The 22,969-nt window shown below is 31.6% G+C and overlaps 3 protein-coding genes across 8 annotated transcripts; 1 reads left to right on the top strand and 2 right to left on the bottom strand.

Moving 5' to 3' along the window:
* Window positions 1-221: 221 nt before the first annotated feature.
* Window positions 222-4,216, bottom strand: LOC117211120 (heparan-alpha-glucosaminide N-acetyltransferase-like). 4 transcript variants are annotated; one of them, XM_033454720.1, is made up of 12 exons: window positions 4,040-4,216; window positions 3,327-3,576; window positions 3,109-3,233; window positions 2,242-2,348; window positions 2,046-2,155; window positions 1,881-1,975; window positions 1,702-1,809; window positions 1,391-1,643; window positions 1,018-1,315; window positions 818-942; window positions 564-747; window positions 303-481 (listed from the first exon to the last, which is right to left on the bottom strand). In XM_033454720.1, the coding sequence occupies exons 2-12, from the start codon at window positions 3,456-3,458 to the stop codon at window positions 303-305; spliced, it is 1,716 nt and encodes a 571-aa protein (XP_033310611.1). In that variant the 5' UTR covers window positions 3,459-3,576; window positions 4,040-4,216. The 4 variants fall into 4 exon arrangements, with proteins under 4 accessions (XP_033310612.1, XP_033310611.1, XP_033310609.1 ...); XM_033454718.1 differs by lacking the exon at window positions 4,040-4,216 and adding an exon at window positions 3,683-4,028; XM_033454722.1 differs by lacking the exon at window positions 4,040-4,216 and adding an exon at window positions 3,683-4,028 and having other exon boundaries at window positions 1,018-1,300.
* Window positions 4,217-5,363: 1,147 nt separating this feature from the next.
* LOC117211121 (GDP-Man:Man(3)GlcNAc(2)-PP-Dol alpha-1,2-mannosyltransferase) lies at window positions 5,364-7,884 on the top strand. The gene is made up of 8 exons (XM_033454723.1): window positions 5,364-5,383; window positions 5,484-5,714; window positions 5,814-6,046; window positions 6,132-6,349; window positions 6,414-6,698; window positions 6,783-7,042; window positions 7,263-7,397; window positions 7,497-7,884. Exons 1-8 carry the CDS (start codon window positions 5,364-5,366, stop codon window positions 7,582-7,584), a joined length of 1,470 nt encoding a protein of 489 aa, XP_033310614.1. The 3' UTR covers window positions 7,585-7,884.
* On the bottom strand, window positions 7,831-21,107 carry LOC117211122 (RNA 3'-terminal phosphate cyclase). Of its 3 annotated transcripts, none has more exons than XM_033454726.1 (8): window positions 21,041-21,107; window positions 9,560-9,712; window positions 9,272-9,389; window positions 8,874-9,198; window positions 8,629-8,770; window positions 8,421-8,560; window positions 8,192-8,345; window positions 7,831-8,115 (listed from the first exon to the last, which is right to left on the bottom strand). In XM_033454726.1, the coding sequence occupies exons 2-8, from the start codon at window positions 9,596-9,598 to the stop codon at window positions 7,897-7,899; spliced, it is 1,137 nt and encodes a 378-aa protein (XP_033310617.1). In that variant the 5' UTR covers window positions 9,599-9,712; window positions 21,041-21,107; the 3' UTR covers window positions 7,831-7,896. The 3 variants fall into 3 exon arrangements, with proteins under 3 accessions (XP_033310617.1, XP_033310615.1, XP_033310616.1); XM_033454724.1 differs by lacking the exon at window positions 21,041-21,107 and adding an exon at window positions 9,889-10,046; XM_033454725.1 differs by lacking the exon at window positions 21,041-21,107 and adding an exon at window positions 9,893-10,045.
* Between the last annotated feature and the right edge of the window lie 1,862 nt (window positions 21,108-22,969).

The following is a 22,969-nucleotide window of genomic DNA, read 5'->3' as shown; positions in this document are numbered from 1 at the left end:
GAATAATTACCTTTTTCCCTAATATTTATTAATCAATGTTAACAATGTTCTCAAATGTAAATGTGTCATTAATTCTTTTCTTACAGTATTGTATTTCTTTGCCTATAATACAGTTATCTAACATTTCTTTTTTGTTCTATAAAACGTAAAAGAAAAAGAAAGTCTTTTTTAATAAAAGAATATTTGAATATGAATTTTAATTTAAAAGATAGAAAGTCTTCTTTACGTTTTATAGAACAAAAAAGAAATGTTTCATTCATGTTAAGGCAATGGTAGATATTATTACGCTGATAGATATACTTTTAAATAGTTATGATAATATCTTTCCTATAAAGAAGATATGCAATTATTGCCCATAAAGTTGTTGTCCATAAATTCATAGCCAGAAGAGAAGCATGGGAAGGATGAGCGATATTCCACGCCCATGGGAATAAATCTTTTGTCAAAACGTGACCAACGTACAGAAAAATTGGATTTATCCCTATGAAAAACAATAATTATATAGTTTCATATAAAAAAGAATATTTATTTATATAACAGTTTCTTTTTGCATTAATACATACCAGCATAAATGAAAGGAGCTCCACTCCAGAATTGTTTATAATCAATAAGAAAGTATAAAATTGCATACAACAAAAAAGCAAAACTAGAACAAGTCAGAACGTACGATAATGTCATCATCCTTTTGCTAACTGGAATCACTCCTCCTTCGCTTTCGAAATTGCATAAAATTCCAGCAATAATACCCTAGAAAATAATATTTTTTGTTAGTAGGAATTACATTGCCTTTCGAAAAAATTTATTTCTATCAACTCACTGTAAATATTGCCCATAAGAACCACCTAATCAGCCTAGCATTACCCTGATAATACAGCAATAAAATTTTGCCAGCATGAACTCCCAAATAAACAATAAATATGGCCGATATAGTGTTCATCAATCCTGCAATTTAATTGTCGTCATGGATATTAAATTATATACAAACTATTTTTCTATAGACATATATAAACAATATACCTTCAGGGTCATAACGTAAGATTTGACCATAAATAGAGTCTTTTATTTTAGAATACGTGTGATTTCCAAAGATCAATCTATCTATGTAGCCAGCTGCGCCAGCGGTGCAATTCATGTATTTTCCACGATAATGATATTTTCCACCTGGTCCAAAGTAACCCGTCGGGCAATTCGGTATATGAAGGAAGAATGTAATTAATGTGTGTGTAGTCATAATGCCTGCCATAATTAACCATTGAGGCCAGCTATCTAAGATGTCTCGGAATATAGCGAAACGGCCAAACTGGAGTAAGATATCCTAATGAGTAATTTTTGTAGATACCAATTAGATAAATGTAAAAGCTATACGTAACAAAAATGATTATATTCAAACCTGAGAATGGGGTTTCATGAAGATTGTTTCCAATATGGCGCATATGAAATACGACACAGCTAGTAACTGAAGAATACCAGGAAAACGAAGATCGTTTAAAGATTTACTATCAATTGAATTTAACATTAATCCGAGAAGAATCAATATCGCTGATCGTCGAAGGCAACATAAAGTTATTTTCACACGTGATGTTGTTAAACGAAGTTCTGCCCGTTTTGAGATTGTTATCGACATACCCATAATCCATGCAAACCTACAAGTTATTTATTATACTTTTTGAAAGATTAAGCATAATATAAATAATTACTTACCAAGGAAGTATTAAATCAGCTACGGAAAGTCCAAACCATGCACTATGATTGAAGAAAACGTACTTTCCTCCTCCATTATTGACAAATATCATCAGTAATATTGCAATTCTGTAATAATATAAGTAATATGATATCTAAATTGGCAAATACGCGAGAAACAAGCAAAAATATAAAAATACCCTCTAAACGCGTCTACTGATTGTATTCTACTGCTGAATTTCGTAACTCTAATTACTGGATGTGTTGTATTCTCTTCTTGAAGTCTATTCAAATCCTAGAATAATATTAAATTAAATGAAATGAAATGAAATGAAATGTACAATAATATATCAAACTATGCCTACATCATATACATTATTGGGGGACAATTTTCCTCTTATTACTCGTATAATAACTTTAGATGTTGTCCATGTGACTGCTAATAACATATATATCATAAATGCTGTCAAAATTGCTGTAAAAGAAATTTGTTAGTATTAGAGTTGTTAGTATTTTATGATGAATCACGATTATGAAAATGTATTATTAAATATTACTTACGAAAGTAGCTATTTCTTGGTTCATGTATTACATAAATATTAGAACATATATCAGCACTTGATATATTCCATCCATAACTACCATATTCCTTGAAGGTGTAAGTTGTGCTACAAAGATGGTTGGAAATAAATACATAGTTGGATGGAAGTGCATATCAGATATATACAAATAAAGTGTTACAACCTGTTTTCTTGAAAACCATAGCAGATATTAATTTTTTTTTAAATATCACGATACAAGGGGACTGTTTATTTATGGTACAAAAGATTTTTCTGAAACAAAATTTTTCTAGAAGTATTTAAAATGATGATGTTCACTTCTAAACATCTATAAGTTATGAGTACAACACTTATAACAAAAGAAGATATAAAGAGAAGAATACTAAATTCCTGTAAATCTATAACTGCAACAATATTATCAAATGTACGAAATAATATCATACAAAAAATAAATAAATGTTTAGATGTCAACAGTTTCCACTTTGGACATTTAATAAAATGAATTGCACCTTAGGATATATCTATTTTAATTATCCTTTGATGTCTCTGCATAGTCTCCCTTTAGATCTTTTTCTCGTTATAACTCTTTAATTACGCAGAATAATAAAAAATGCTTTAAGCAAATGTTTTGCAGTCTCAGAACAGCTATCCAAATGAACAGAAATTAATATGCATTCAATTTTAAAAAAATGAGGGGGACTTCCATTGACCCCCTAGCAGTCATCTTAGAAAAATCTCTTGCTCCAAAAATAATCAGCCCCCTTGTACCATTGAAATTAAAAAAAAAAATTAGTAAATATTAGCTATGGTTTCTAAGAAAATGGCTTGTAACACTTTTTCTGTTCCTATAAGAAGAAAGGATACTTACTGACAATATTCATAATTTTTATGTGGTTCAACAGTTTGATAATATATGTGTAATGGGTATTTTGTGCTTATTATCAAACTTGTATTACTTTTTGGTGTTAAAGTAGCCAACGGGACACCAGTACCCTACAAGTCAATAATTTATATATAATTTAAATATTACACATGTGTTTGATATATATAAATTGATTTCAAAATTGTGTATATATGAATACATACTGTGTAAGCTTCCCATGCTATTGCATAAAAGATGACAGGATTAATATATAAATTCAAAATACTGAAACATGCTTGATCTATTCCAAGCGAAGCATTTGAATTAGCACAAGAACTTATAGATGTGTCTATCATTTTGGAAAACTTAAACTTGTCCCAAACTTATTCACATCCGCACAAGAAATGATACTTTTACAAATTCTTGCTTAATTTGATCCATGTATAATGTACCAAATATAACGTGAAATTATGTCTGAAATTAAATACACAATGATATTAAAATAAATATACAAATTAATATTTTCATTGTAAAGTATACAAAAATTATAACGTAAAATGAATTTTTCTAAATAACATACATTTCGATTCGTACAGTTTCCTAAAATAATCCATGTATTTACAAGCTAATCTATTTTGGTACAAATTGGAACTCTTTTTTCTTCAGAAAGAAATATCGTACAGCGATCAATTGAATTTCATAGTTTCTTTAATACACAAATTAAGTAAATCAATTGGATTTCAAATAAATGACAATATGACTTAGATCGAAAGGCGTTTTCAGTAAGTAAACATTATGAATGCGTCGTAATCAATAAACAAATCATAACACATAGAATGCACTACGCGGTGAACAACGCATTTCTAAGCTGAAAAAAGGACATGAATAATGCACGAGTTACATAAAGAAATAATATTAAAATGGATTATTAATGTACCGTTGAAAAATTCTAATCACGTAATTTTGCTACCAATGAAACAAAAACTGCCTGTCCAATGTAGCTTCACTCAGAAAATATTGGAAGACACAGGAAAATATGGCGGATTTCCTCTGCTTTTAGCAATGTGGTGAAAATACGTATATATATATACATACAAGCTGATATAAATTAAATACATATATATATAGTTGTTGCTTTACGCATTTCATTTGATGTTTCATCAAATGCATTTGAATATTTACATATACGTCCATACATACAAGCTGGACATGTGTTACCGCGTAAATGAGTGCGATATGGGAATAGAAACAGAACCTTGAATTTGTCTTCCTTCTCTCTTTGTCTAATTAGACAAGCTCACTGACGCTGCTTGTTGATCGGTGTTACGCTTGCATACATAGTTACATACTGTACGAATGTGCTTGCATTATTATAAGCAAGAATACAGGAGGCTTTTTGCAGCGATCTTTTTCTATTCCTATATTTTTCGCCTTTTCAACTCGTTTACGCACTCCTCTACAATATACAATAACATATTTCTATATCCGTGGCAAACTTCCACTAATGACATTTGAAAAGGGTTTGGTTAGTCTCAGAGATACATGAATTGAAATTGACGCCTAGATTAAAGATTAAAACAGAAAGGAAATTTCCTCTCTGATTAAGAAAAGATCCAATTTATTTTATTTTTTAATTTCATTTCTTTCTCGTATATAAAGCTATAAAATAAAAGTGGTAAAATAGAATTTAAGCGGCATAATTAAAAATTCGAAATGAAGTCTGTGTTTAATTTAAAAAACTAAATTTTTGTGTAATTATTTATTATTGTAAAGAACCTTTAATATATATGCAGAATGAATATTAAAACTCCTACGCTTTTAGATGATATTTTACTAAATTTAACGTAACACGTGTGAATAATATTGAATTTAAATGTCGTCTACTCTTAACAGCTGTTAGTCTAGCCTATAATTAAAAAGTAGAGACAAAATCGATATAAATTAAAAAATAAAATTAGAAATTCGTATGTTGCGAATAAATAATTGATATACATTACTTCAAAGGAGCATTGAATTGCATTAATTATCACATTAATTATATGAAAGCCAATATATATTTGTGTATATTAAATAATATACGAGACAATAAGCACAATAGTAATTACACTGAAAAAAAAATGTTAGTAAATTAAGATGTGTGTGATCAAATTAAGCGATGGTTTGGTTGAAAATATTTTGTTACATTAATTGATATAAAACATTGTAAAAAAGCACGTGGCAAATCAATTCGTTAAATTTTATAGTGTTTTAAAAACCAAAAAATGAATTTTTATTTTCTCATGTAAGATTTGTATCTCTTTCTTGTGAGAATATTATATTTTAGTTTAAAATCTTTTCTAGCAAATGTTATGTGTATGTCTAACAATTTTGTATTCTTTCAGGATGCGTATGGTATTCTCATTAAATATGTTGCTTGTAATAGTCATATGTAAAATATTATGTATATTTATTATCTTACCTATTTTATTAATAACATGGAGAAAGCAATATTCCAAAAGTCGAATGGAAAGATCACACAAGGAAACAGTTGTAGGTTTCTTTCATCCGTATTGTAATTCAGGTGGAGGAGGTGAAAGAGTACTTTGGGCTGCTGTGAGTGCTATACAAACCAGGTATAACTATTTTAAATAAATTAATAAATTAAATAATAATTATGTTATTTACGATAACTTTAATTAATTATCATATGTTTAAATTATTATTTTTATCAGATATCCTAATGTATGCATAGTTATTTATACTGGGGATCTTGATGCACATCCAGAACAAATTTTAAATAAAGCAGAAAAAGTATTTAATTATAAAATTGAGCATAAAATTGAATTTGTATACTTACATAGGCGCAAATGGGTGGAACCTTCAATGTATCCATATTTTACACTTTTAGGACAGAGTTTGGGATCAATTTGGTTAGGTATTGAAGCTTTAAATAGTTTTGTACCAGGTAAAATTTTATTTCATATCTGTTTTAATAATTGTTTTATAAATACCATATATTATGTTACATGACATATAAAATATTGTTTTAGACATTTACATCGATACCATGGGTTATGCATTTACATATCCATTATTTAAATATATTGGTGGGTGTAGAGTAGCAACATATACTCACTACCCCACAATTTCAACTGATATGTTGAGACATGTTTATAGAAGAGTTATCTCTCATACTAATAAAAGAGTTATAGCTAGAAATCCATTTTTATCGGCAGCTAAACTTGTTTATTATAAATTATTTGGACTTGTATGTATATAAAGATTATTAATTGATTATGCTTTGATGATATAATTTACAACAATTACTTCAGATATATGGTTGGGTTGGCAGTAGGGCAGAAATTGTAATGGTTAATTCCTCATGGACCGAAGAACATATTAATACAATTTGGAAATGTCCATTGAAAACTCATAAAATTTATCCACCTTGCAATGTAAAGCACTTAACATCACTGCCACTTCTCAATGATGATGAAAAATGTAATAATATTCGTATAATATCAGTCGCACAATTTAGACCAGAAAAGAATCATCCATTAATGTTGAGAGCCATGTATGAACTTAGATCAATCGTTAAAGAAGAGATTTGGGAAAAAGTAAGTTTAATATAATATAATGATATAAATAATAAAAGGTTTCATATTAGCAGCTTTTATTGCAATATTACATGATCTTGCCAGATTCGTTTAATTCTTATTGGTTCTTGTCGAAATTTTGAAGATGAAGTACGCATGAAAGATATGAAGGATTTATCAAAACATTTTGCATTAGATGAAAATGTAGAATTTAAACTAAATATACCATACTCGGAACTTCTATCGGAACTTCAACGAGCAATGATAGGTTTACATACAATGTGGAATGAACATTTTGGTATAAGCATTGTTGAATGTATGGCAGCTGGATTAATTGTAGTAGCTCATGGTTCTGGTGGACCAAGGTAAAGTGTAATCAAAAATATAGTAATGTAATAGTCAAAGGATCCTCAGCTTTTTCAGAAATATATACCAGCAAAATTAAAGTTAAAGAAGAATTGAAGAAAAATATTACTTGGCTGAGAACCATTGATATAGTCAATAAAATTTATTGCTAAAAATATTCTTTTATAAAAATAAAAATACACAAATTAATACATAATTGTAATATATGAATAATTATAGGGCTGATATAATAGAAACACAACCAGGGTCTCAAAATGGATTTTTAGCTACAGAAGCTGAAGAATATGCAAAGATTATGGCACATATTATCAACATGCATCCAGAAGATAGAAATGCCATTAGGACAGTTGCTAGGTATTATTACTTTTTGCGTTATTATTTTTTAATAATAAATCATATTGATTAATATGAAAGATAAATTTACAAATGATCAGAAATAAATTATTTTTTTAGAGCATCTGTGGATCGGTTTTCGGACGAAATGTTTGAAAGAGAATTCTTACGAACTATAGAACCATTTTTTAGACAAAAACAGGAATGATAATTCTTATTAAAATATTTATTATGATTAGATGTATACTTTTTTAACATATTTTTGCTTCTTCTATAAAACAGAAAACATCATAAAGTTATTCATCTACTGATTGAATAAAAAATTATGTACATAAATATTGCAAAAAAGAAATAGAAAAGGAATATTGCAAATAAGAAAAGGAACAGATGTTATACAAGTTCTTTGTTTTATGTGTTATAATTATTCTTGATAAAATAAATAAGGTAACAATGAGAGAAAGCAACTAATACATGTACTATGCATTTTGCATTATACTTATTCTGAATATACAACTGTTACTTATTTTATATCTTTATTTTCGTACCCACAACCTTCACATTCTAAGGTATAGGAATTATTACTTCCATCATTTCTATTTTCGCCTAACTTAAATTGAAGATTAAACTGTTGTAAGACCAATTCTGCCACTTTTATAGCTGTTTGAGTATGACAAGTAAGTTTTTTACTTCCAAGATTAATTTTAGAAGTACCTTTAGCTAAAGCCATCAAAATGATTAACTAAAATATACAAGTAATTATAATTTATGATAAAAATAACAAATTATTTTTAATTATTTTATAAAAATATACATACTTGATCTTGTGCGTGTTCGTCAACGCAGGATTTTGCTAAAATTGTGTCCAATATTTCATTAGCTGCCTGTATACCTGGTGCTACTAGCTCTTGACGTCCAGAACCCAATCCTGATCCACCAAAAACACATCCACTAGTCGTAGCGCACATTACACTGATGATATCGTTCATATTTAATTAAAAACATAATGTATAAAATTCATAATTTTTGGCTGTATCTAAATCTTACTTGATGCCAGACCCATTACTAATAGTTACAGATCTATTCTCTTTATAAGCTTCGATATTTATAGGTGGCAATGGAATATTAGATTTATTTAAACCTTTTGTTAAAACTGATTTTACATCATTTGCCATTCTATGTGCTTCCTTTAAAACAAACAAGATATGTATCAAAGAAATATAATATTACAATTATACAACTATATGATACATACCCTAATGTGAACAACACCTGCAACATATGACCATCCTACTATTTCATGTGGAATTCCTGGATCAGTTAAAGTAATAGCTTTCAAAGTATGTACAGGTTTAATGTACAAATGTACCTCTCCACCTCCCTTTGGATAATAACCCCTACATAAATTGTTAAAAAATTAATATTCTATAAATATCTATAGTTTACAGCAAAATATTAAGAACAAAATGGCTAAATTCGTATCATCACATCAACGTATACCTTGTTATAACTCTAAAATCAAAATCAGCTCCAAATTTATTAAGTAATGGTCTGAATATTTCTGTAAAATATTCTATATGTGGTCCCATAGGAACGTTTGTGCCACCTTTAAGAATCAATGTAACTGTATCCTTTTTTGGAAGAAAAAGGGCACAAGGTAAAGCTACTTGAGCTAACAAACAAATACAGCCAGCAGTTCCTGTATCCACAAAGAATGTGTGTTTTTTATCCGTGTTTAACTGACCAGGTTTAAACTCTAAAGTTGTTGATCCTATATGAGCTCCATAAACTTCTGCATTACACATATCTTTTAACAGTTCTACTCCTGTAATAATGTTCAATTAAAAAAAAAAACAAGATTAACAATAATCAAAAGTTATATTTTAACAAGAACATACCTTTTAAATGTTGTGCAGCAAGGCCAGGCTTAGGACGACCTGCTCGTATATTATTAATTTTAATTGGAATTTTATATAATGCACTCAGGCAAAGTGCAATTCTTAATACCTGACCACCCTAAACATAAGCATAACTTTTTAAATTTTAGTTAGGAATATTAAAAATAACATATTTCATTTGTGCATTCAATAATTTTTACATACATATACTTCTATAAATTCTAATTAAAGCAATTGAATTATCTAATCTTATATGATTTATAAAATAAACAATTTTTAAATACATACACCTTCGCCTAGGCTTCCATCAATTTGTATCGAAGACATAGTACGGATAATACAATCAAGTGTACGAAATGTACGCAATACTGAGGAAAATATATTTTTTACTAAAATGTTGCTTTTTTCGGAATCTTTATAAACGAAACTGAAGTTGTTTACCTAAATATTAAAAAATCTAATATGTATAAACTGTACAAAAAATTCATTTCATATGTATTTTCAAAGAGCATATAACTATATAATAAACATATTACTCTCTAGTACTACTAGAGAGGAAATCTCTGATATTATATAGGGATCATTGAATCATATAATTCAAATATGTAAGTACGTACATACTTAGTATTATATTGTTTATAAAAATTAATGTACGTTAACTTTGCAATCTTTAATGTTCTGTTAAGTAGTGCGTTATGAATGAATTCTACAGGGTAATCCCAGAAATGAAAGTGCTCACTCTTATCGTTCCGGTTATTCTCAGATTAGTGCTGCCCTCAGCGGTCAAGTGCTGAAGATGTTCCACGCTATCGTATAAAAGAATCTATTTAGTTCCACTATAAATGAAGTATATTCGCTTTGGTTCCACGCTACAACAGTCCATTTCATTGTGTGGTCCTACGAAAATGTTCATACTTTTCTGTACTAATTAAATTTAGTTGCCTTAGAAAGAGAAACTAACTGTCTATTATATTCTTTTTAGAGATGAAAAGAAAATCTTCCCTTTTAAACGATAATGGATCAGTGGAGTGATACAATAATTTTAATATATTTTCCATGCGCAATAGCGTTGTAGACATAAAATTAAATTTACTTTCCTTGCGATAATGTTTTTATCATAATAAAACCTAAATTTTATTTTAATAATAATTCCAGCAGTTTATTCAGAAGCACGAGGCTTTGAACACTTGTAGTCTTGATTTTCGCCATCCCCGGTTCCAGGAAGAGGTAGCTGAGACATTTGAGGGTGCCGTAAATTATGCGCCTTGCTGTTTCAGGGGTTCGCAGGCTTCAAGGGTTTTGCGACTACAACGCCGAAGATATTCGAGTATTCTTCATAGAATCGTCAACAAGGGCGGACGGAATCGACTATTCTGTGCGTTTTCTACCATTCTGAGTAAATCCCATAAATCGGGATATGTTTATACAAATAATAAATTATATTTCTACACATAATATTCCACATATCAGATGTGGAATTAGAACAACGTGTTTTTCTGGTTGAAAAAAATATCAATTATCGAGAAAGGTATTTCTTTTCGTTTCGTGTGTGTTTGTATGCGTAAGACGGATGGAATTGTTTCGTTAAATACTAATTGCGAACGGGGAGCTGATTTCCGATTCCGGGAGAATTCATTACAATGTGCTTAATTCAGTCAAGTGGCGTAATTTTATTATATATGACATTGTGATATTTACACGCACGAAGCATATATACAAATGAACAATGATCTAGTGTGACACAAATGTAGTTCATACAATGGGTGCAAGAAAAAGGCTCGCTCATGTGAATCTGTAATCAAAACGCGAAGAAACTTGAAAATCGCTGCCGAACGTCCACCAAAACGGAGACCTATTGGAGGGGATGAATATTCTCGTGTAACGGAAAGTTTGACGAGGAGTAACCACGTAGTACGATTATTTGTATTTACAAAAATTTGACGCATCAACGGACTCGTATGCTAACGTCGAAGTTCTAGTAGTGTGAGTATTTATTTAATATGCGAAATATCAATTCTCAATGCATCGTGAAAATTCTAAAAGGACACAGTGATCAGAGCGGCTATCACGGTGACTCGGAGTAGAAATCTTCCTTACAGGAATTAATAGCGGAAGATAATTTTTTTTTTTTTTAATTTGTGCTTCACAATTTGTCCAGCTGGGCATTCGATAAATTTTTCTAGCTTAATTGCTAAATAACATGTGGATGGCTACCCCCAGCGGGATACCACTTTCGAGTCTGACTTTCTTATTTTTTTAGTCAGGTCAGTGGGGTATTCTCTTTTTTGTCCTCTTTCTATAGAGTTTTGCTCGCTTCAGCAGCCAGCTGGTTTGGATGTGTTGCCTTTCTTTCCTTGTATTTTTCTGCATACCTGCCGATTTCTTCTTTGACCGCTGGTATCTTTAAATCTTTACGTCTATCCTCGTTCCTGATATACCATGGGGCGTTGATTATTGTTCTGAGTATTTTCACTTGTAACCACTGCAGTTTATTTATGTGGCTCATTGCTGCTGTCCCTTATAGCGCTATTCCGTACGTCTAAATTGATTTTATTATCGTTCTGTATATTTTTCATTTATTTTCAATATTGAAAAATGTTGGCCTCTTCGTATGCTTTTTCTGAGGGGTGTTTCGTATCATAGATAGTTTTTTTTTTTTTATTTAAAATTTCACATTCACAATTTGTCCAATTTGAATATTTGGTAGAATTTTTTATCTGTTTGATTATCATGGGTGGCTACCCCCAATGGGGTACCATCTTCGTGTTTGTTAAGATATATCTTTTGTGAGATCTGCTGGGTGTTTCCTTTTTAGTCTTCTTTCTATGGTTTCTAACGTACCATGGGGCGTTTACAATCCTTTTTTTTTTGTTTTTTATTTATTTATTTATTTAAATTTTACAATTTGTCCAGTAGGACATTTGGTAAAGTATTATAGCAGTATACTAATATATCATGTGGGTGGCTACCTCCAGCGGGGTACCATCATCGTGTTTGTTAGGTTATGTCCTTTGTGAGATCTGTTGGGTGTTTCCTTTTTAATCTTCTTTTTATGCTTGATGTGTCGACCGTTTCCGCTGCCAGCCAGTTCGGGTCCGTTGCTATTCTTTCTCTGTAGCTTCTTGCGAATCTGCTAATCTTTTCCTTGACCGTTGGTATTCCGAGGTCTTTCCTTATGTCCTCGTTTCTAACGTACCATGGGGCGTTTACAATTGATCTAAGAATTTTAGCTTGGATTGTCTCTATTTTGCTTACATGGCTCATTGCTGCTGTTCCCCAAAGTGGTATTCCGTACGTCCAAATTGATTTTATGATCGTTCTGTATATTTTTAGTTTGTTTTCTATGCTTAGTTTGGATTTTCGACTTGTTAACCAATACATTTGTCTCCCTGCTAATTGTATTTTGTCTATTATAGATTTAATATGCTGTTTCCATGTGAATCGTGTATCTAAGTGGAGTCCTAGGTATTTGACTTGCCTTGTTTGTATTATGTGCGTGCCGTTCAGTGTAATGTTTGGAGGTATCTGTGTTCGCAGTGTGAATGTAATGTGGTTGCATTTATCGGGGTTTGCTTTAATTTGTTTAACTTGAAGCCACTTTTCTATTTTTGTGATATGTTCTTGTAGTGATGTGACTGCTGTTGCAGGATCACTGTGCCTGACTAGTACCGCTGTGTCGTCCGCGAATGTCAGTATCTTGCTATTAGTAGTTGTTGGTATGTTGGCCGTGTATAGTGTGTATAGAATTGGTCCTAAGACGCTTCCTTGCGGAACCCCTGCCTTGATGTCTTTAACTTCAGAGTATGTGTCTTTAATTTTTACTACGAAGGTTCTGCTGCTTAAGTAAGATTTAATTAAATGGTATATCTGATCCGGGAATTGTTTTCTCATTGATTGAAGTAGACTTTCGTGGTTTATTTTGTCAAATGCTTTCTCGATGTCCATAAAGAGGGCTCTGCAGTATTGTTTGTTTTCTAATGCTAGAATTATTTCATTTGTAAGTCTGTGCATTTGCTCCATCGTGGAGTGTTTGTTTCTGAAACCAAATTGCTGATCTGGTATTAATTTTTCCTTCTCTATTATTGGTTTTAAGCCATAGATAGTGTAATATGGTATTTTCATGTAGCTTCTCGGTGTGAAATGTGTTTCTGAAACAAGTAATATGTCAATATTATTGTTATACAGAAATGTTTTAGTTTCGAGGGCCCGTTGTTGTAGACTACCGGAGTTCCAAGCTGCTATTTTCAGCGTGTCCATTTCTATTTTTTACTTAATGTGTTTGTAAGTCATTGTAGCATCATTGTAATTTGTTGCGTTTGTTGTCTGAGTACTGCATTTTGCTCATTTATCACTTTTGTTAGCATTTCAGTGTTTTGGCTGGATTGCTTGAGCAGTTCCTTGATTTCTGTGGCGTCGTTGGCGTTTCTATGGCTAGTGTTCGACCCGTATGGAAGATAGAGATGCCGAAGTCCAGGCGACCACTCCGAGCGTTCAAAGCTTTACGTTTTCTTGTAAATACATAGATAATTTCAGTCGGAAAATATTTTTTTACTGCTTGGGACTCAACTGTGGGAGTCCACAGTCGTATGAAAGTATGTACTATCAAATGATACAAAATTTGATATACTTGGACTTAACTAATTAGCATGTAAATGCTATGGGCAAAAACATTTTGAATACCAACCAGCAAATAATATTTTACCTATAACTATCTTCCAATATTGATCTGTTTATACTTTATCTGTTCATGGATGCTGCTGGATCTCTTCAATGACTGTTCATGCTTTATCCCCTTAACTACTTGGATGATACCCCCTAAACCAATGTGGTAATGTGACACGGTAGCGACTTTTCTTTCAAGATCTGTATCGCCTTTGTATCGTCGAGACAATGTTGTTGAATTCCGGATGATGGAAATTTGGCAATAGGCGCTGAAAAGTTAGAGGTTTTATTCGTAACGGGTAACTGTACGCTAGTGGCGACTGCAAAATTCTCCTTGTCTATTATGGAGAAGTGGTTATACCCTAGTGGCGAGGATGAGTAATATGGCCACAACAACGGCCAAGGAGGAATGATGAGAAAAAAGAGTCGAAGTTTGGGATGATTCAGGAAGAGAAACAGAGATTAGGGTGTTTGTTGTAGGACGAATCTATGATGTTTGTTGCAGTATAAATAAGGAATTGGTCATCCAACTTCCCCCATTTTTTGGTGATCATAGTTTCTGAATCTGCATACATTCTAAAATTTATCTTATCATTAATCTAACAGTTATTGTTATCAATGTAGGTTTGTCTTATACAGAACCTATGGTAGAAGATTTGACACTGTTGTCTTATAGGCTTAAATCTATGAGTATTAATTACATATAATTCGCAGTTATATATGTCGGATCGTCACTGGGAATGGGGTTGTGGGCGTCAAATGAATCTTCTCGAGGATTAGCCATTGATACGGTACACACAGGCGTAGTTTATTGCAATGATAGAATTATTACAGTCTTGACAATTGATCACAGCGGTTCGGCACTCGCGACACTAGTGACGATGCTCTCGGGCTCGATAACGAATCCGCGGCCAACGGGATGGCAACAGAACGTACTCACAAAGTCTAAGTCTGAAAATAATCACCTCGCGAAGGCGTTACTCCTTAATCGATGAGATCGCGAGCGAGAATGCCTTTCCCGTCCCGATGATGCCACAGAGGAAAACTATAACGGGGTGTGTCTAAGGATACGAGATCATCGGATTCGTCGAGAAAAGCCTTCGTTCAGAAAGTAAGGGAAATTGACGTTGCTGCTAATTGGTCAATCTCCATATCGGTGGTTAGAAAAGGATGCTAGCCGCCCTCGAGGGAAAGTTGCTAGTGGGAGACGCCCTTCGTTGAAAAATAGGTCTCTCCTATCTTCCCGTAGCTGGGACAAAGACTGTTTGTTTGAAGGACTTTAGTTAGCTAAATCTTAAGATTTATAACGGTTATATGAACATGTACTGCGGAGACGCATCGACATCTGGCAATCATCTTACTCGAAGAATAGGGTCTGCGTGTGGCGAGCTACGGGACAGAGACCTTTGGAATGTTTACTGTCGCGTGTCGCCACGAATATTTCTTTTAAGGAGAGCTATAGAATTACTCCATACCTTTGTTAGACAAAGCGTTCATCCCGTGACCGCGGTTACGTTCGGCGACTGACTGTCGCCTCGAGCCCAAGCTCATTATCACAATTCTCGAATAATTACAATCGGGTTGAATAACTACAATTGTTCAATTACAGCTATAGTAGACTCTAGGTTACAATGTTGCGGGATTATCCAAAATTTCAAAGGCTCCGGTGTTCTTTCATCTCCGACATATATATATGATTGAAATTAAAGTAATCTATGAGTATTGTTATTCGTTGGACAGTTATTAATAATTAAAATACATAGTTAAGAGAGCCTTGTACGTTTTCGAGATCTCCTTCATGTGGTCCTTGTCTTCTCACAGATGATCGTCAGGGTTGTTGGATATTGCAAAACGTATAGCCATTGATTGTTTCCGACATATTTTCATGTTTCAATGTCGGCGTTTATCGTTTTCGCTGAGCAGTCCTGCGGTAGGTGGTTCTTTATCGTGTAGTACAGTAGTACTGCACTTTTTCACATGTGAAGAACCTTCGGTGGTCTTTGCCGTGTGTATATCGGTGCATATGAACTTACCTTCTAGAGTCACCTTCTAGACTTACTTCTAGTAGTCGTTACAGCTCTTCAATTCCGGTAGGATGGTATAATAAGACTTGGATTGAGAGAGGAACAACTAAATCTGCGTTACGACCAAAGAGTAATTCGTAAGGAGTACGATTAGTGAACTGTAGTAGAACCCAGTCTGTTTGATTTGGTTTAATATAAATGCTTTAGGTAGTCTTTGAGTGTTAAATGATAGCGTTCAAGAGATCCATTGGTTTGTGGGTGGTATGGAGTTGTGGTGATATGTTTAATTTTAAACAAATTACAGAAAATTTGTATTAAGTCCGACATAAACTCAGGTCCTTGACCAGAAAGGATTGATTTGGGAATTCCAAAGCGCATAAATAGTTCGACTAGGGTTTTACTTACAGTTACTGTTCGTGGTCTGGTAACAGTAGATCTTACTGTGCGGTTAAAGACAATGGACCTACTATGTCCATGGCTAGTCTATCAAATGGAAGATCAAATGTTGAGCTAGTTTCCATAGGTTGCTTAGTCGGTTTGAAGTTCGTTTTTTAATGTGGCAGGAATGTCACGACTTTATATAATCCTGAATATCCATCTTAATTGTGGGCCAATAATAATGTTCCTTAATTTCATTATATGTTTTATTAAATCTATAATAACCCGCTAGTTTATTGTTGTGATTTTCTTGTAAAATTTTATTTATTTCGCCTTGTGTTTTTGGCGTTATTTTATTGTTATGAGATATCTTTAAATCATTTGCGTTAGCATTTCGTATAATAAGTTACGTTTTACATTATTATTTTTATGAGGATAAATAAAGACAAAATTATCACTGTGTATTTTAGGATTGGAAGCACTTGAACAAATGTTTATACTTTATCTTATCGAAGTGTAGATTCTATGGGAATAGCAGATAAACTATTTGCTTGTTGTTCTTCAAACTGTTGACACCGTGTAATATAATGTCCAAATCGGACAAATTGTGAATGTAAACAACTAAATAAAAAAAAAAAACCATGTAATATTGCCTGTAAGTCAGTTATGCCAAGATTTGATTATATATATTCAGAATATCGGTTTCTTTCGTATAAATCTAAGGACCAGATTAGAACAATTGGTGCGTTAATTTTTGCAACACACCGAGCTTTTTTCGAAAATTCTATCGGTTCTAATTATGTGTAATGGAATTTTATAAAATCTTGATACGTTTGAGGTTATGCGTCAGCGAACTGGCTTTGATTTATCGTAAAAAGTCGTGAAAGTCCATCTGCGTTTGAATTTATACATCCAGCTTTATATTTAATTTCATAACTGTATTCTTCTAATCTCAATCGCCATCTCACTAGTTTCCAAGAGGGTTTTTTGCAATTAAATAACCACTGTAGTGCTCGATGATTTGTATACCTAGATTGGGGTTAGGTTGAGGTTAGATTAGGTTAAGGTTATGCTCTGCCGAGTTGACGATTGCTAGAAGCTCTTTCTTTGTTGTAGAATAATTACGTTTCGAGTCGTTCAAAGTGCGAGAATAATACGCGACAGCTTAATACTTGTAGCTTTTCTTCTGGGAGAGGAAACATTCATAATACTTGACTCAATTTCAAAAAATTCCTATTCCGAAATGTCAGAAAACGACGATACTATCGCAAATTTATCGATTAATTATCGACGATACTACTTATAATTTTATTTATTTATTTACGGACGCAGCTCCGTAGAGGTATCTTTAGATCATTTAATTAAACTTTTGCTTTTGAGATAGGACGAAGTTACGATCGTTTATCAAACAAGTAGATTCTGTATTCGAATTGGCAAAAGCCAGTATTGTTACCATTTGTGAAAAATAAAATGGTAGGAAAAGCTAGAGGCCAAATTGATATTCATTGTAACCTTACGACGTGGGAGGAAATTTCCGACTTATTATTAAATTTGTATCAAGATAAGAAATCGTTAGATCAATTAATGGAGGAATTTAATTCTATCAGACAAATACGTAACGAAAGTATTTCATAATTTTATCAATAGTTGGAAGAACTTCAATCTAGAATCCTAGGTACAATTCATTCAGCAGATAGTGAAGATAATACGTTAACAGGGCGTGTAGCAATGTTTAATGAAATGACTTTAAATATTATAGATTCGCGTATCATTCATGTTGAGGTTAAGGTTGACTGATTGAAGAACGAGTGGATGAATTTCTAATAGAAAAGTATATTGAAATAATTAAAGGTATAAGTATAAATATAATGTATAAGTATACGTTTATGCTGATTCAGATCCTTACTCTCTTAGTGTTACTAGACAATGGAATGATAGGGAGCACGTTCATATATTTATAGCAAAAGAACATTACCAAAAAAAGTTAAGCTTATGGCTTTGGCTAGAGGCTACAGGGAACATAATTTATATTCAAGGGCACAATAATATGGATCTCTCCTTATTTAGAATAGTTTTTGTTTCACTAAATTCTATCCTCTGCGTAATTGAGGTCTCCAGGTCACGGATATACAAAAGTAAAGATGTAGAGTTTTTCTTGAAGTAATTACTTCAACATCTATTATGGAGAAGTGATTCTTATAGCCTAGTGGCGGGGATGAATAATATGGCCAGGACAACCATACAGGTGTTTGTTGCAGAATGAGTTTGTGATATTTGTTGCAGTACGAATAAGGAGTTGGCCATCTAACAATATTAATGCAACAATGAGGCTTTATTATTTTTGACTTTTTGTTCACGTTGAAATGGATCTCACTTCTAGGAACTCTACATCTTCTCTAGTGTTTAGTTTTTGACACAACGATTCTCTTTACAGCGACTTCTTTCGTCTCTATTATAGTACCGCGGAAATATCGCCGGCATACAAACAATGTCGACGATAAAGTGCAAATGGCCGACAAGCCGAAAGGGTCGGAAAACTTCAATAGGCCTAACGGTCATCAATATACTTCGGCACCACAGCCGTTGATGTTCAGTTAGCCGCCGGAGAGTCTAGAGTCAAGAGTCGTTAATCGAAAGTTGTCGTATCACATTACTGCATTAAGTTTACGCTAAATAATCATCGTTTTCTGTTTACTCCACTGTAATAAATCCATCTATCTCTGCATTATCATATTTTCTTTTATTATTTAATTTATACTTTACAATTTGTCCAGCTGGGCATTCGGTAAATTTTTTTAGCTTAATTGCTAACTAACATGTGGATGTGTTTGTTTCTGAATCCAAATTAGTAATCTGGTATTAATTTTTCTTTCTCTATTGTTGGTTTTAGGCGATCGTATATTATTTTCTCTAGTACTTTGGAAAACACAGGAAGTAGATATTGGTAGGTAAGATGCAGTTTGGTGTGGGTCTTTACCTGGCTTAGGTAACATTATGATCTGTGCTAGCTTCCATAGATTAGGAAAGTATTGGATTCTTAAAATTGCATTGAATATCATTGTGATTAAACGTAGTGCTTTTGGGGGAAAGTTTTTCAAGATTTTACCATTGATTAGCGTTTCTGGTGCTTTATTGTCTTTTGTTTTCTTGACTATGATTCTAATTTCTTGTGCTGTTGTATTAGGTATGGTGTAGTGCTTGTTAGTTAGGATACTAGCATATTGCGCATCTTCGTCGGACTGATATTTGGTTTTACTTTTGTTTTCTTTTCCAGCAATGTTGTTCTTATAGAACAATTCGATTAGGGCATCTATTATTTGAGCATTTATGTAGATCGGTGGTGATTTAACGATATGAGTTATAACATTTCCTTTTGGGTCCATATCTATTTCTTCTATTAGTAAATCGAATGAATTTCGAAGTGGGATGTCTTGTAGCCATTGTTGCTTTTCTGCATCTGAAGTTTTGATGGCGCTTGTGCCTGGTATTATTTTGCGCTTTTTGTGCGCTGCTGTCATCTTCCAGTGTTCATCGTTCCCATTTCTTTTGTAGATGAGTTTTCCTGTTCTTTGTTTATTGGTTGTTTTCTACTTAATGTATTTGTAGCTTTATTTATGTAATATATTTCACCTTTGTTTGTTATTTTGATTGGTGGTATTTGCTGTTGCATTTTGGTGCTTTACCATTTGACAATGTTTTTTGTCTTTTCGTTCACCTAAATTGTCGCACTTTCATCGAAGCACAGTTTCTCACGTCTGTCTAGCTCGGCTGGTCAGGCAGAACTGACATTATCATATAGAATAGAAACCACTGGAAATCCTAATTTCTAACATTTCTGAATAAAGAATTTCTATAATTTGCTCTCTCGATATCGAGTTATATACAGGGTGGTAAAAACTGGTGGTACAAGCGGAAAGGGAGTTATTCTATGCGAAAAAAGAAATCGAAAATATAGAATAAAAATTTTTCGTTTGAGGCTTTATTTTCGAGAAAATCGACTTTGAATTTTCGCTCGGTACGCGTGCGGTACGTTATAACGGATCTTACTGTAGATCGTTGTCTCGATGTTTCCGCTTGTACCACCAGTTACCAACCACCCTGTATATTTTAATTAGATTGTTAATATTTTTACTCAGTAACAAAAGTAAAATGGATAGAAACGTGAAATCTTATTTGTAGTTAATTTCTACTTCTATTTTTAACGTTTTTGTAAAAACGAATACGCATGCAAAACAGATATATTACGCCAAAAATATTATTCGCAGCCTATCAACTACTGAAATTACTATAAAAGTGAAATTTAGGTTTTATTATAACAAAATATTATCGCGAAGAAAGTAAACAAGCAAAAAGTTATTGTATATAAAGAATATATTAATTAATTTTTCTTTTTTTCTAAAAAGAATAGAATAAACAATTAACTTTTCTTCCTAAGGCAACTAAGATTAATTATTGTGCTCGGACAGAAAAGTATGAACATTTTCGTAGAACCGTACAATGAAATAAGCTCTTGCAGCATAGAATCACAGCGAGTATATTTCATTTGCGGTGGAACTAAATAGATTTTTGTATGATAGCGTGGAACGCCTTCAGTTCTTGGTCGCTGGGGCAGTACTAATCTGAAAATAACCTTATAAATGTAGCATTCGTTCCCTCTTTGGTAATACTATTCCCTAATTAATTCAAAGGTAGATGCGCCACTTACCGTTATTACTGCTGATTACTTGATCACACTCTCGTTTTCATTATGGATACATACAACATACACACACAAACTGCCTGCCCCTTAATATAAAAACATGATATCGGTCTAATGGGTCTAATGAAACTAATGACTAGGAACTAATGACTAATGAAAATGATACAAAACAAATCACACATATCTACGACATTGTTATTATTGTTACCGTAATGTAATTGGCAGCACTGCCTTTAAGTTAGTGAGAAAATCATCCTGTATGTTATCAATTATATTTTTATTTTCAAAATAGTATATCGCGTAAAAGTTACTTTAGAAACAAAGTGTAAACATGCGCACTTTATATTTTATCTTCTTAATTATACTTTGAGGAAGATCTTTTAATCTTAGATATATTTGAATTTTATGTATATAATATATGACATTTTAGGTTTCTTTATAATGAACTTTTTAAAATTAAAATAAAAATATTTGTCTTTTCTGGAATAATAACTTCTTAATATTTTGAAGCAACATAATTAATAAAAATATAATAAGTTGTGATCTATGGATCATGAAATTATTCAAATAAATTTATGACATTATTTATCTTGTATTATGTTTCTTATAATAATTATTATACAATAATTATATATAAAAAATAAGTAGTTCATAAAATATTTCATATTTCTCTTAAATGTTTATTAACCTCATATTTAAACATAATTCTTTCAATATGAAAGAAAAAAATTGTATTTTATAGAAGATTATTTTATAAAAAACTTTTTATATTATACATTTATTTAGGTAACATAATATAGAAAGATATATTTACCAGAATTTTTATTTTTGACAAATTTTAGTATTAACGATATTGGCTGACAATTAATAATAAAATGCAAGACTCATATTTCAACTATTTAACATCTAATAATTTGTTGCCATGAAATACTTTAATAATGAAAGTTTTGAGAGCATATAAATATTACTTATGGCTAACATAAACTACTTGAAAATATAAATAATTAAAGTAAAAATTGATCCTTTTTGTCTCTAAATATGACATTAATTTGTAATATTAACATTGTGAGATACGTTATAAATAACATTTATATATATGCAATTAAGGAGTAAAACAGTTTATAAGCAATGAAAACATAATTGTTTTATTTTCCTGGAACTAATTTTTTGTTTTATTATCTAACAATTGAATGAAATATTACTAATATATAAGTCATTTATACTTCATTTGAAGTTTCGTTTATTTTATGTTTTCTGTATTCATTGTAATGCCATAAGAGTGATACAAAATGTAAAAGACAAGATAATGAATTATTATAGACGAAAAATTTAATTATTAAATGCTTAAGACTATTGTGGTTAGATTTCAGTAATTTGCCACATTTAAAATCTATGTCAGTAAAAAATCCTATCACAAATTGTGGCTTTGAAATATTCTTATTCTTAGTTTATAATACTATATATGTTAAATTAATTTTACATGTAATTATACTTTCACAGCTAATATTTTTTCTGTTGATTTTCAAAAATGTTCGCTCAAAGCTTTCAAGATTGTTACTAACCTTTTGTGCTCTTCATTGTATTTATTCACAACATGTAATATATACATAATATTCTTGAAATACCGTGTAAGAATTTTGTACAAAAACATTATCTAATTTTTAAATTAAGTATGACCTACATACATATATTAAAGGCAATTGTTCCTTTTTAAGATTCTTTTAATTGCAATTTATTAAATATTGATAGCCAATTAACATATAACAAGATTAATAATTAATTATTAACATTGAAATAATATATCCACTGAAAAAAATGTGTGATAAGAGATGTAAAGATCACAATTTGATCACAAAAGGTTAAATCATTTAATGTAAATATGCAGTTACGTTTCTTTTTCTTAACGAAGATATTCGAAACTCATTTAATAAAAAA

The sequence above is a fragment of the Bombus bifarius genome, unplaced genomic scaffold (genome assembly GCF_011952205.1).
Source record: "Bombus bifarius isolate JDL3187 unplaced genomic scaffold, Bbif_JDL3187 scf7180000008218, whole genome shotgun sequence".
NCBI lineage: Eukaryota > Metazoa > Arthropoda > Insecta > Hymenoptera > Apidae > Bombus > Bombus bifarius.
The sequence above is the reverse complement of the archived record's forward strand: the minus strand, read 5'-3'. Positions and strand labels throughout refer to the sequence as shown.